The 13149-nt window shown below is 31.1% G+C and overlaps 1 protein-coding gene across 6 annotated transcripts in view; it reads left to right on the forward strand.

Moving 5' to 3' along the window:
• The window catches only part of LOC114341526 (RB1-inducible coiled-coil protein 1), a 604353-nt gene that overhangs the window by 386441 nt on the left and 204763 nt on the right, over window positions 1–13149 (forward strand). For 5 of the 6 annotated variants that reach the window (XM_050641726.1, XM_050641728.1, XM_050641729.1 and 2 more), the window contains one exon: window positions 6517–6699. The exons of the other annotated variant lie outside the window; for it this stretch is intronic. In XM_050641726.1, coding sequence (XP_050497683.1) covers window positions 6517–6699 — 183 coding nt within the window. The remainder of the gene's footprint in view (window positions 1–6516; window positions 6700–13149) is intronic. 6 annotated transcript variants of the gene reach the window in all.

Raw genomic sequence — 13149 nt, forward strand, 5'->3', positions numbered from 1 at the left:
TTCTACATAGTATACCCATTAACAACTATACAAAAATGAATTTATTAGAAGACTTAGAAATTAGCAGGGAATTAAAAAGAAATCCTCAAAATTGTGTTAACACCCAGGTTCAATTAAATTGTAAATTTGATCCAATCTTTAAGAAGTTTCTTTAATACTGTTATATTCAGCATGCCCAACAATTGCTCTAGTTTTTTGAACATTACTTTATAACATATTTGAATTTTCTTTCATTGATTACAATTAAATTAAATATTTTCGATTTGGCTTTTTTAATAATAATATTGTTTTCAAACAGTTTTGGAACTCTGAGCTTGTCCAACGGTGCTTCTCCTTGGTTTTCATCTATCTCACTTCTATATTTGGTCAGAACTGACTGGTTGTTTGGTTTTTTTAATAATTAATAATACTTTGATAATTTGATTATTTTCACATTTAACTTTAATTTAAACTTAACAATTGTCATTTAAATTTAACTTTAGTCTTTCATATTAACTTTAACGTCATACCAATTAGTTAACTACATATGACAACTTAGTCATTTTCAAAAATTTTAAACAATTTTAATAACACAGATGTCGCTAGGAACTATTGTTTCCGTCAGCAGGCTGTCGTTTTGAATATTGTCAGTAACAGCTGTTCTTTGTACGAATGGTGGCCATTTTGTAAAAAAAACACATTAAATGTGATTTTTAACATTTAAGGGTTTTTTACCCTAACCAGTGGTTATATCCCTGGGTTAATTTTTAAAATATAGAATGTGTTTGTTCGAAGTTTTCTCTTCTTTTGAGGTTTTTACACCTATAAGACGTAAGTTTCACTTTATAATTTTTTATGAATAAGATTTTTCAACTTAGTCTTTTTATAGGATAGCTCTGATGATGGCATTAATATGCTGAAAGTACTTAGCTGATTTAATAAATTAATTTACACACTATCAGTCTTTTGAAAACATACACCAGTTCCCGTTTAGATTTATATAGAAGTGTGTACAAGTCAAACAGTCTTTTTCTATAGTCATATTAGTCAAAACTCACCATCCGTTTAAATGGTGTTTTTTTGACTAGTTTCGGATTCAAAAATTTCTACTCCTTTCTTAGGCTGACAAAAATCAAACCAATGGATATCAGTATTAGATGGTGTTATTTAAGTTAAATTAAGTTAAGTTAACTTAACCTCTAGAATCCCCATCTAGTAATGATATCGGTTGTCAATGTACACTCCATCCTCAGGCTGATACGAATAATAGCAGTACTTTGTATCGGCCTAAAGATGGAGTGCAAATTCTTGACTTCGAAACTAGTGTTTACACTCATAGGCTATTAATTATGTACTATTGGGACCGTGCAAGTTCGGAAAAGCGACACCTGGTTTCTACGCTCTGCACTTTTATTCGCACTTTTAATTATATTGGCCAATCATATGGTCCTGGTTACTGGATAATTGTCAAGGTAAAAAATAATAAGAAGAAAAAATAAGATTTAGGTTATGTTATTAAAACGTAAATAATTGTATGTAGTAAATAAAATTAGTTATTAAAATGCAGTACTGCAAGCAAAATATAATTAATTAAATTTACCTTTATATAATAATTGCATATCATATCAATATTGTGGAGCAATATATAATTTTTCTTCTTAAGTGACAATAGGTATGAAATGTACGTCAATTTGGCAATTTCAATTGACAATATGAATTATTTAAGAAAGTTGCAATTTTTCTCTGCTATTCGCGCACGATCGTTTCGCGTATCCCTTCCAAGTACTTGCACACCGCGAATAGAAAGGAACTACAACGTTAACGGGGTTTTATTATTTCATATGGTCAATGAATCTCTATATATGAAAAAACCGCGGAGTGCTACCATTTAAAGGGGTGCGTTTTTGAGAAATGGGTGAATTAGTCCCTGGGCACAGGTTACATTAGGGTGAGTTCTATGCACTTTTGGTACAAAGACGTCTACATAAAAATTGTTTCTTGTTAAATTTCCTATCTAAATATAACTTTTTAAAGTCAAAGATACTTTTTTTTACAAAAATATATTCAAAAGAAAAAGCACAAAGAAACACAAAAGAAAGAAATTTTGTTTTTTGTCCCATAACTTTTGTCCACGGGGATATATGTATAGACATTGCTTCACAGAAAAAAAAGTTACATATTTTTTCTTTAAAATGATGTTTAGTGGAGGTCATTAGGATTTACAGTTTTCAAAATATGATTTTTCAAAGTTCGCCACTCACAGCAATTTTGGGCAATTTTCCTTGTTATTTCGCAAATATTGTTCTGCAACTTTTTTCTACGTAACTTTAGGTATATGCAATGGTACATGTAAGAGGAATAGAAATAAATTACCTTTAAAATGGTCTAATGTATAATGTTGTACAACTGCTTTTAAGGAGGTTAGCTTTTTCAAGACTTTATACTTTTAACGAGTTTTTATATTTTTTACGATTATTTTTTAAATTTCCCAATATAACTTTTTTTTCTATATGGTATATATTATATAGGTAATAAAAAAGAAAGCTTATTCTGTTTACTTTAAAATGGTGTATTATAAAAATTATAGGGTTATTTTTTAATAAGATATGCTTTTTCAAATTGTAATAAGTACTTTTAAGCAACGATTTTTGAGTTTAGATATTTTTTAAATTCCTCATTATAACTTTTTTATGTGATTGTGTGTTATGATTGAATCTTATTTTTATAGGTAATACTTTGGATCCACTTGACTCGGCCGGGCAAACTTAAAATATGGATTAATTCCAATATTTACTGTCAAAGCTCCTGCACCGCAAACTTTGCTTGAAAAAATATGTAGCATGTAAATGTACCAAAGGATGTACAAAAAACTGGTTGTAGGAAGATAGGAATTAGTTGTTCAATATTCTGCAAAGGGTGCATGTGCATGGATACTCATTGTGGGAACTCTAAGATAACTGAGGTGTCAGAGGAAGATATTGAAGCTAATGCTAACGAAGAGATGGACTTTGATTTTGAAAATTTTTTAAATATCAACGTTTAAATAATTTTAACTAAAGTGATGTTTTTGAAGACAAATGTTTATGTAATTTTTGTAAAAGAAATAATTTTAAATAATACAGGTAAAAAAATATCAAAGAATCACTCGGTTTCCATTATGTATTTAAATATACATGATACACCATTTTAAAGAACAGAAAGTAAGCCTTCTTTGTTGCGCAATATATAGATAGTATATTCATGTACAAGAAAAAAAAAGTTATAATAAGAAATTTCAAAAATAATCGTAACAAGCTGAAAATGCGAGCATTGTCATAACGAAAACTTTGTATATTTACGTATTTTAATTCATAATATGGAAAATTTCTATTATGAAAAATAGTTTAGAATTAATAATTATTATGTTTTAATGTGCAATTATTATATCATTCTAATTTAAATGTTATGAACTATAAAGGTAGTTTACTTTTGATCGAAATTCATATTTTTATATACCTCGTATAAAATTAATAAAATTTTATACAAGGTGTCCCAAAAGTAGTGGAGCGGTCGAATATTTCGCGAACTGAACATCGGATCGAAAAACTGAAAAATACGTGTTCAATCATTTTCAAAAATCTATCCAATGACACCAAAAACCAACCTCCACTACACCACCTGGAGGTGGGGTGGGGGTAACTTTAAAATCTCAAATGGAAACCCCTAGATTTTCTTGCAAATTTGGATTCGTTACGTAAAAGTAAGCAACTTTTATTCAAGACATTTTTTCGAACTGTGGATAGATGGCGCTATAATTGGGAAAAACGATTTATCCTGATACCATGGGTAAATTATAGAAACGGTCTAATATCTCGAGAAATACACTTCCAAATGAGAAACCAAACAATTTTTTTTAATACTTTTCGAAAACCTATTGAATAGCACTAAACATGACCCTCCAACCCACCCCCTGGAGGTGGGGTGGGGGGTAACTTTAAAATATTAAATAGCAACCCCCACTTTTTATTACAGATTCGGATTTGTCATGAAAAACTAAGCAACATTTATTCAAAACATTTTTTAGAATTGTTGATAGATGGCGCTTTAATTGGAAAAATACGATTTATTAGCGCCATCTATCAGCATTTTTAAAAAATGTTTCGAATAAATGTTGCTTAATTTTTCATGACGAATTCGAATCTGCAATAAAAAGTGGGGGTTGCTATTTAAGATTTTAAAGTTACCCCCCACCCCACCTCCAGGGGGTGGGTTGGAGGGTCATGTTTAGTGTTTATCGATCGATAGGTTTTCAAAAAATATTAAAAACCTGTTTTTTGGTTTCTTATTTGGAAGTGTATTTCTCGAGATATTAGACCGTTTCTATAATTTACCTATGGTATCAGGATAAATCGTTTTTCCCAATTATAGCGCCATCTATCCACAGTTCGAAAAAATGTCTTGCATAAAAGTTCCTTACTTTTACGTAACGAATGGAAATCTGCAAGAAAAACTAGGGGTTTCCATTTAAGATTTTAAAGTTACCCCCCACCCCACCTCCAGGGGGTGTAGTGGGAGTTGGTGTTTGGTGTCATTGGATAGATTTTTGAAAATGATTGAACACGTATTTTTCAGTTTTCCATCCGATGTTTAGGTCGCGAAATATTCGACCGTTCCCCTACTTTTGGGACATGGTTGCATCATAAATCTTAGAACAAGAAGAGCTTTTATAAAAAGAGTTATAAATGAAAATGTTCTTGGTATCCATAATTTGAGAAAAATCTTCAAATATTTTTTTCCATTAGAAGAATGTACACAGACACAATACTGGCTAGTCATTTTAGTCAATAATTTTGCCAATTCGACAAAAAATAATTTCTAAATAGTTAATAATTATTACTAAATAATTAGTAATTTTGCCAATTTCGGCAAAATTCTCAAAAAACAAAAAAATTACCTTCTACAATAATTATCCAGTTGTGTCGAGTTTAGGGAACAACTAGGTATACATAATATTTTAATTTTATAGCAAATGGAACAGTCCATTTATCATAAAGGGGAGGCCGTATTTATACTGGTATAAACCTTTTTAAAACTGTTAATAAATTATTGCTTTTAAAATATTTATACTCAAATTGTATTTTTGAACATCTTATTTATTTTATATAATAATTAAATTCACTATCAAATGTCATTGATGTTTTATTAATACTTAATTTAAAATTTAGTTTGACATTCACGAAGTGTCAAACTCAAATGTAAATAACCTGTGCTTGGCAAATCGAGATTTTAAAAAAAAAAGTAGCCTACTTCCTAATCAACCATTTGAGCTGACGTTTAGTGCGTCTGTGGGAGATAACCGGATTGTGACGTCACATTTTAGATTTTGAGGTCGATTATCTCGAAGACGGTTAGATATATCGAAATGCCGGTTTCAGATTTGGATTCAGAAGGCAAAACTACATACGAATCCATCGATACACCTGCTCTAAGTATTGCAGGAGCGGCAACGCAATAACACACAGACTTTTGCAAATTTATAAACGAAAAGTTTTCGTTGAAAAATGTAAAAAATAATATTTTTTTATATTAGGTAAGATATGATATATAATATATTATATAATAATTTTATTTTATTTTTATATTATATTTTAATAATTTTATTTATATGATATCTATATACAGTAGACCATTTTAAAGGTAATTGATTTCTATTCCTATTACGTGTACCATTGCATATACCTAAAGTTACGTAGAAAAAAGTTACAAAATAATATTTGCGAAATAACAAGGAAAATTGCCCAAAATTGCTGTGAGTGGCGAAATTTGAAAAATCATATTTCGAAAACTGTAAATCCTAATGACCTCTACCAAACATCATTTTAAAGAGAAAATATGTAAGTTTTTTTTCTGTAAAGCAATGTCTATACCTATATCCCAGTGGACAAAAGTTATGGGACAAAAAACAACATTTCTTTCTTTTGGGTTTCTTTGTGCTTTTTCTTTTGAATATATTTTTGTAAAAAAAAGTATCTTTGACTTCAATAAGTTATATTTAGATAGGAAATTTAACCAGGAACAATTTTTATGTAGACGTATATGTACCAAAAGTGCATAGAACTCACCCTAATGTAACCTGTGCCCAGGGACTAATTCATCCATTTCTCAAAAACGCACCCCTTTAAATGGTAGCACTCCGCGGTTTTTTCATATATAGATGTCCATTGACCATATCAAATAATAAAACCCCGTTAACGTTGTAGTTCCTTTTATCTTATTTTGAATATAATCAATAGCCTATAAGCAGCATTTAAAAGGAATGATATATTGACGATTTATCTAATTTTAGTAAATTGTAGTTATTATTTGTTATTGATATTATTTTCTTTTTGACTGTATGTAAGCTTTGTCCATAAAATTGTAAAAATTTTCAGTGACAATAAAGCATATTTCTATTCTTTTTCTATTCTATTCTAATGTTTGAGAGTTTGGACCATTACTCTATAGCCTAGGTTTTATGGACTCACATACACCCAGTTTTTATCATTAAATCATTTTTAGTTTGACAAGAAGGTTTTGAAATCGATTTCTGAAGACATTGCAGAAATGCTAAAAAATGCCGACAATGTACAAATGAAGGAGGTTAAGGGGCTTGGTGAACGTCTCTTCGGACTCGAAACTCTTATGAGGGAAGCAAAGAAGTATATGAAAAATCAAGCAGAATTGGCACAGTCCTTCGCTAATGTAAGTAGTTTTCTTAAACATACATATTAAATGATTAACGGTTTTATTAGTTTTATTATTTTGTATTCTTACATCGGTATTACACCATATTACCGATATAAAGAGGCAAATCGCAAGTTTTTCTAAGTCTCAGTTACTTTCGAGTGTAATAATGAATGTTATTACTGCAGAGTTTGTCGCATTGTTCTCGTTGCTCTTTTGTCATCGTCTACTCGTTATTAGCTTTAACTGAACTAATCATCATACTGCGACCATAAAAGGCAGAGTATAGAATATCTAAAATATCTAAACATATTCAATTAGCGCTACTGTTTGATCCATTAATTTGATCCAGTGACTACGTGTCTAAGATTTGAAAGTACACTAATGTTTGTTTTTTAACCAAGAGGAGTGATTCAAATTTACCGCGCCGTAATGCTTGTTTCTAATTGGCCAACCGCAGGCAAGTTTACTCCACTGTTATTAAATTTTGACACTAATGACATCTATGAAATTTTGGAACTTCTGTCATTTTATAGGTTAATTAAGTATATCGGCGATTTTTTGTGTTTTCTGCATTGTTCCTTTAATTTTTAGATTTTTAGTCTACTTTTATATGAAAACAGTTGTTTTTAGAACTCTTTAGCGATGTGTTAGTATAATATAATATGTATGGATTATCATCGAAAGCTGATATGATCAACGAAAAAAGAAGATGAATTTGGTGACTTTTCCAGTAACCTTCTTGGGTGTGAATCTGTCTTTTTAGTGTACTCCTCTTGGTTAAAAAATCAACATAATCACAAAAATTATCGCATAATTTTTGAAACAGAAAAAAAGTTTAAAAATAATTTTTAATTTTTAGCAGAATGCTATAATACTCGTCTATTATTTTCTTTAGGTATCTACAAACCCATATCATTTCAAGTTGAAGCGTGTTTTTCCAGAAAAAAAAAGCAGTAAACAAAACGTTGTTAAAGGACAATATTTATTTTGGACATTTGTGTTCGACAATTTTATCTGTGCACTATGTATGCTTGAGTTTTCAATGAGAAGGTGCGTTTTTACCAAAAATGAGTAATATAACGTCAGAACAAGCAGGCCAAATTGTAGGTTTAATTGGAGATGGACGATCGCAGCAATATCTTGCTGATGTTATGGGAATCCACCAATTCAGTATTTCAAGTGCTTTAAAGAGGTATAGAGAAAGTTAAGGATACACAAAAAGACCAGTTCCAGGACTTACCAGTTGCACGAACCGCGCAGATGAACGTTATTTACAGCTGCGGACTTTGCGTACGCATCATGTTACAGCTAGACAACTGCGAAATGATCTTTCCACAGCCCGTGGCCCGTAATGTTCAGTTCGTAAAGTGCCAGTTCGGTTAGAGACATATTAAGGGAATTTGGAATTAGAGTCAGAGTGCCTGCTACTGGTACACTGTTAACGAGTGCACAACGTATAACGTTTAAGTTTTGCACCAGAGCATGTCAATTAGGATATTAACGACTGGACTAATATTCTGAATATTAGTCCAGTCGTTAAGATTCAAACTGATGAGTCAAGATTTGCACTACAGACATTTTGCACTGTCGGATCCACAATTAGTGCAGCAACTGAAGGTGGATATGAGCTATTACCTCCGATTTCGTTGAACCTCCATCGATTTGCATGAAAATTGGTGAGTGGTTAGAGGATATCTCAAGTAACAAAGGTGACATGGTGTCAACTTGCGCTTTTACCCTGGGGGTGGATGCCACCCCTTCTTGGAGGTGAAAATTATTTTATTAAAAATAATCCCATAATTCAATGAGGGACAAATTCTAAGCAAAATTTGTTTGATAAAGTTATTAAAATAAATTAAAACTTCTTGAGTTATGAAAGATCAAAGATTTTAATTTTTCATGAGAAAAATGCATGTTTTTAGCCGATTTTTTATAGATAACTCAAAAACTATAAATTTTTACAAAAAATTTGTTATTACCAAAATTGAAGCTAATAAAAACTTAAATAACTTCTTACTAGAAAAACCTTTAGTGTTAGTGAGTTATAGGTAATTGAATGTATATTTTTTTCGGCGTGTACCCAAATCTAAATATGCAAGCTTAAATAACAGGAAAATGATGCATTTTATACCATAAACTTATTAAACATTTGTCAAAGTACTTAGAAATATCTATCAAATGAGCCTCCGTGCAAGTTGATAGCATTAAAATTTATGCTCCAAAAAATTTTCAAAATTTATCTTTTAAAAATTTTTCCAAAAAATTTTATTGTTTTTCTTATGTAACTCCTTTAGTTTTTAAGATATCAGATTCACCTAAAAACCAGTTGAAGGTTAATTCTAAGGGCTATTAAACCACGTTAAACTTAATCTTTTAAACCTCTTACTTTTTATAAAATAAAAGGTTAAATGCCCCCGGTTATATGGTCCTCGCAGCAAAATTTAAGATTTAAACGTTTCTATCTCGGTTATTTTTTACCCTACAGAAATAGCAAAACGGGTAAAATATTTGGTACAGAAAAAACTAAAATTTGGTTAAATATAATTTTTTACGTATGTAAAGAGAAATCTCGACATACAATATCTGCTGTCGAGATTCTCTTTAAGTTTGAAGCAAGTAGCTGAGACACTAGTCAAGTAGCAAGATAAAGTGAAGTGACAGTGACAAAATGTCATGAATAAACTTTCTTAAAATTACTTAATGTCATAAATGAGTAAGAATTTTTTAACGTAGAATAATTAGCTTAAATTGTTGTTTGTAAATATTGTAAGGTGCCGTGGCCGTTAGTAGGCATCCGCTATGAGAGAAATTTTTTGGAAAATACGAAAATATACATTATTTTAAACTATTCTCAAAAAAAAATTTTGCGGATTATCCATTAGTTTTCATAATAAAAGACTTTGAAAATTGGATTTTATACACTTTTTTAGACCGCCATATTGATAATTACATGTGACGTTGCTGGATGTTGCCAAATCTATAAAAAAATTTGGTTTTACAAGTAACAAATTTTGACGCATTTTTGTGGGGAAATGGACCTAACCTAACCAAACCTGGACCGTACGGGCATCGGTACAGGAGGGATTTTTCTCGATTTATCTTTGAAATCTAGGGATTTTTAAAGTGTGACATAATTTTTATATTTATTGCTAGTGCCACCTACTATGTAGTAATTAAACAATTCAAATTTAACAATGCAGTTTTCTTCAACTTTGTTTGCGTTTAATATTTTGTTACAAATTGACAGCTGACAATGACATTTTCTTATTTTTTTGTTAACATTGACAGCTGACAATGACATTTTCTTCTTTTTTTGTTGACATTGACAGCTGACAAAAGGTAATGACAGTTTCTTCTTTTTTTTGTTGACATTGACAGCTGACAGTGACATTTTCTTCTTTTTTTGTTGACATTGACAGCTGGCAATGACAGTTTTTTTTGTTGACATTGACATCTGACAATGGCATTTTTTTCTTTTTTTGTTGACATTGACAGCTGACAAATGGTAATGTCAGTTCTTTCGTTTTTTTGTTGACATTGACAGCTGACAAATGGTAATGACAGTTTCTTCTTTTTTTTGTCGACATTGACAGTGACATTTTTTTGTTAACACTGACAGCTGACAATGACAGTTTTTTTGTTGACATTGACAGCTGAAAATGACATTTTCTTTTTTTTTGTTGACATTGACAGCTGACAAATGGTAATGGCAGTTTCTTCGTTTTTTGTTGACATTGACAACTGACAAATGGTAATGACAGTTTCTTCGTTTTTTGTTGACATTGACAGCTGACAAATGGTAATGACAGTTTCTTCTTTTTTTTGTTGACATTGACATTTTCTTCTTTTTTGTTGACATTGACAGCTGACAATGACATTTTTTTCTTTTTTGTTAACATTGACAGCTGACAATGACATTTTCTTCTTTTTTTGTCGACATTGACAGCTGACAAATGGTAATGATAGTTTCTTCTTTTTTGTTGACATTGACAGCTGACAGTGATATTTTTTCTTTTTTTTTGACATTGACAGCTGACAATGACATTTTCTTCTTTTTTTGTTGACATTGGCAGCTGGCGAATGGTAATGGCAGTTTACATAATAAATGGCAGTTTACAATTAATAAACGGGCAGACTGCAATTGCGCGCAGCGGTCAGAAAGGAGGAAGACCTAACCCTTCGGTCCAAACCTAACTTACGGGTAATAGAGTGAGAGAACCGCAGGAGGTATTTGACCGCTGCGCGCAATCACAACCCACCCTAATAAACATAGTTTAATTTGTATCTCTCCACTGACCTCACCGTACATAAACGGCGACACTGTCTTTCTGTGCACTTAAACTGTTTTTTAATTAATCAAACACTTTGCAAACGTTGGATTAATTCTAAATCGCTTTTTTGTGTGATATTATTAATATCAAAATAAGAAGTTACATCCATTTTTCGATACTAAACGTGAATGACAACTAATCTTGTTTTGACAAATTTTCAAATTCCAAAGATATTTTGATTTACATCAATATTTGAAACAGAAAACCTTACGATAAAAATTGGCAACCTAGCACAGTCGTTGTCGAATGTCGATCTAAATGTCATAAACATTTTGTGATTTTGTGTTGTGAATTTGATTACTTGATTGCAAAAATGTTGACATTAGGTTTGTTCCAACATGAACTTTTGGACGGTCCAGAAACCGTCACGAAACTACTTGTACCGTTTGTTGTGCGCATGTTCGTAATTGTATCGCCCAGTTATCGTCCCATGACGGTAACCATATATTTGTCATTTTTGTTGGTGACAGCTTGTGTGCTTTTAGTCGATCAAAGGCTCAAAAACTTTAAAGAATTAAATCCTAGTGCGCAAGTCAGTCCAACCATCACATTATGCATTTGCCCGATTACTGAAATGATCATCACGAAACCGTCACCGAAAGATCACAATTCTTGTTGGAACAGTGGGAAGGACGATCCGATGACGATCATATTTTTGTTGGAACGGATTATGTTTACTGCGCAGAAGCGTTACCGTTTCGTGACGGTTCTCGGTCGTGTTGGAACAAACCTAGAGAGAATTTAAAATTTTGTTGGATTATAATATTTTCAATATAATCCAGTATTCTAATAAAAATAATGGACGTATACCGCACTAATATGGATTAATAAGATATAAATAAAAGGTCAGTACCTACAAATATAAAATATACACTTCTATTTGGGGAAAATATGTCTGAAATTAGTAAGGTTATGTATGAAAAAAACCAATTTTTAAAGTTGATTTTTATTTAAATGAATGAGTAATCCGCAAATTTTTTTCGGGAAAATAGCTTAAAACAATGTATATTTTCATATTTTCCAAAAAATTTTACCCGATGCGAATGCCTACTAACTGCAACGGCACCCCAGATGGAAAAACCTTTTTATTACCAGATGAGTTTCAGCCAGCGAATTTGCACAAAGAAGTGTGCAAAACACAGGTATATGCAAGAATAAAAACTCTATAGAGAAAAGAAATAAATCTAGAAAAGTGTGGATAACCTTAACAGAAGAATTATCAAAAATTTATCTAGATGAAGATGAAAATTTATATTTTGAGAATCAGTATTTAGAAGAACTGACAGAGAGTGATAGTGAACCCACATCAGATGTTCAAGTTGACACAATACAAAAACTATTGGAAAAACTGATGGAAAATAAAGAACAAACATCTGAAATTCAGAATTTAAGCAAGATAGCAAAAGATTTTATGATTGAAAAAGTTGATGGAAAAAATATAAACGCAAACCAATGGCTATCTGAATTTGAAAGAGAATGCGAACGTTGTTTAATACTAGAAGAAAAGAAAAAGATTGAAATTTTAAAATTTTTCCTTGAAAAGGCAAGTATAGACTGGTACAGCTGTATGATACTAAAATTTACAGTAGAATCAGATTGGGAAGACTGGAAAAATAATTTTTGTGAAACTTTTGGAAGTAAAGGGTGGTCTCAAATCCGATATGCTCACACATTTAAATACCAGACTGGTTCCTTATTAGAATATGCAATAAAAAAGGAAAAGCTACTACTGCAGGTGAGTAAATCCATTGACACAAGCACATTAATAGATTTAATAGCCATTGACCTACCATATAATGTTGCAGATAAAATTGATAGAGAAATATTACAAGGTACCCAAGATTTGTACAATGAGATAGGTAAACTTGAACACCTTGCAACTAGAAGTCTAATGAAAAAGAAAAAATATGCAGAAAATAAATTCAAACAATCAGAGAAAAAAACTCCTTGTAAAATATGTCAAAATGCAAATAGAGGAAAAGGGTTCCATTCTGAGGAGAATTGCTGGTTTAAAGAAAAAAAAGATGTAAAGCTGGTCAAGTGAGGACAATAAATAACAATGCAATGTTAGAAGTGGAATTGAGCAACGAGAATCCAAAAAACTTACAATAATACCATTAATTGTGTTCAACGT

This window comes from Diabrotica virgifera, chromosome 1 (assembly GCF_917563875.1).
Source record: "Diabrotica virgifera virgifera chromosome 1, PGI_DIABVI_V3a".
NCBI lineage: Eukaryota > Metazoa > Arthropoda > Insecta > Coleoptera > Chrysomelidae > Diabrotica > Diabrotica virgifera.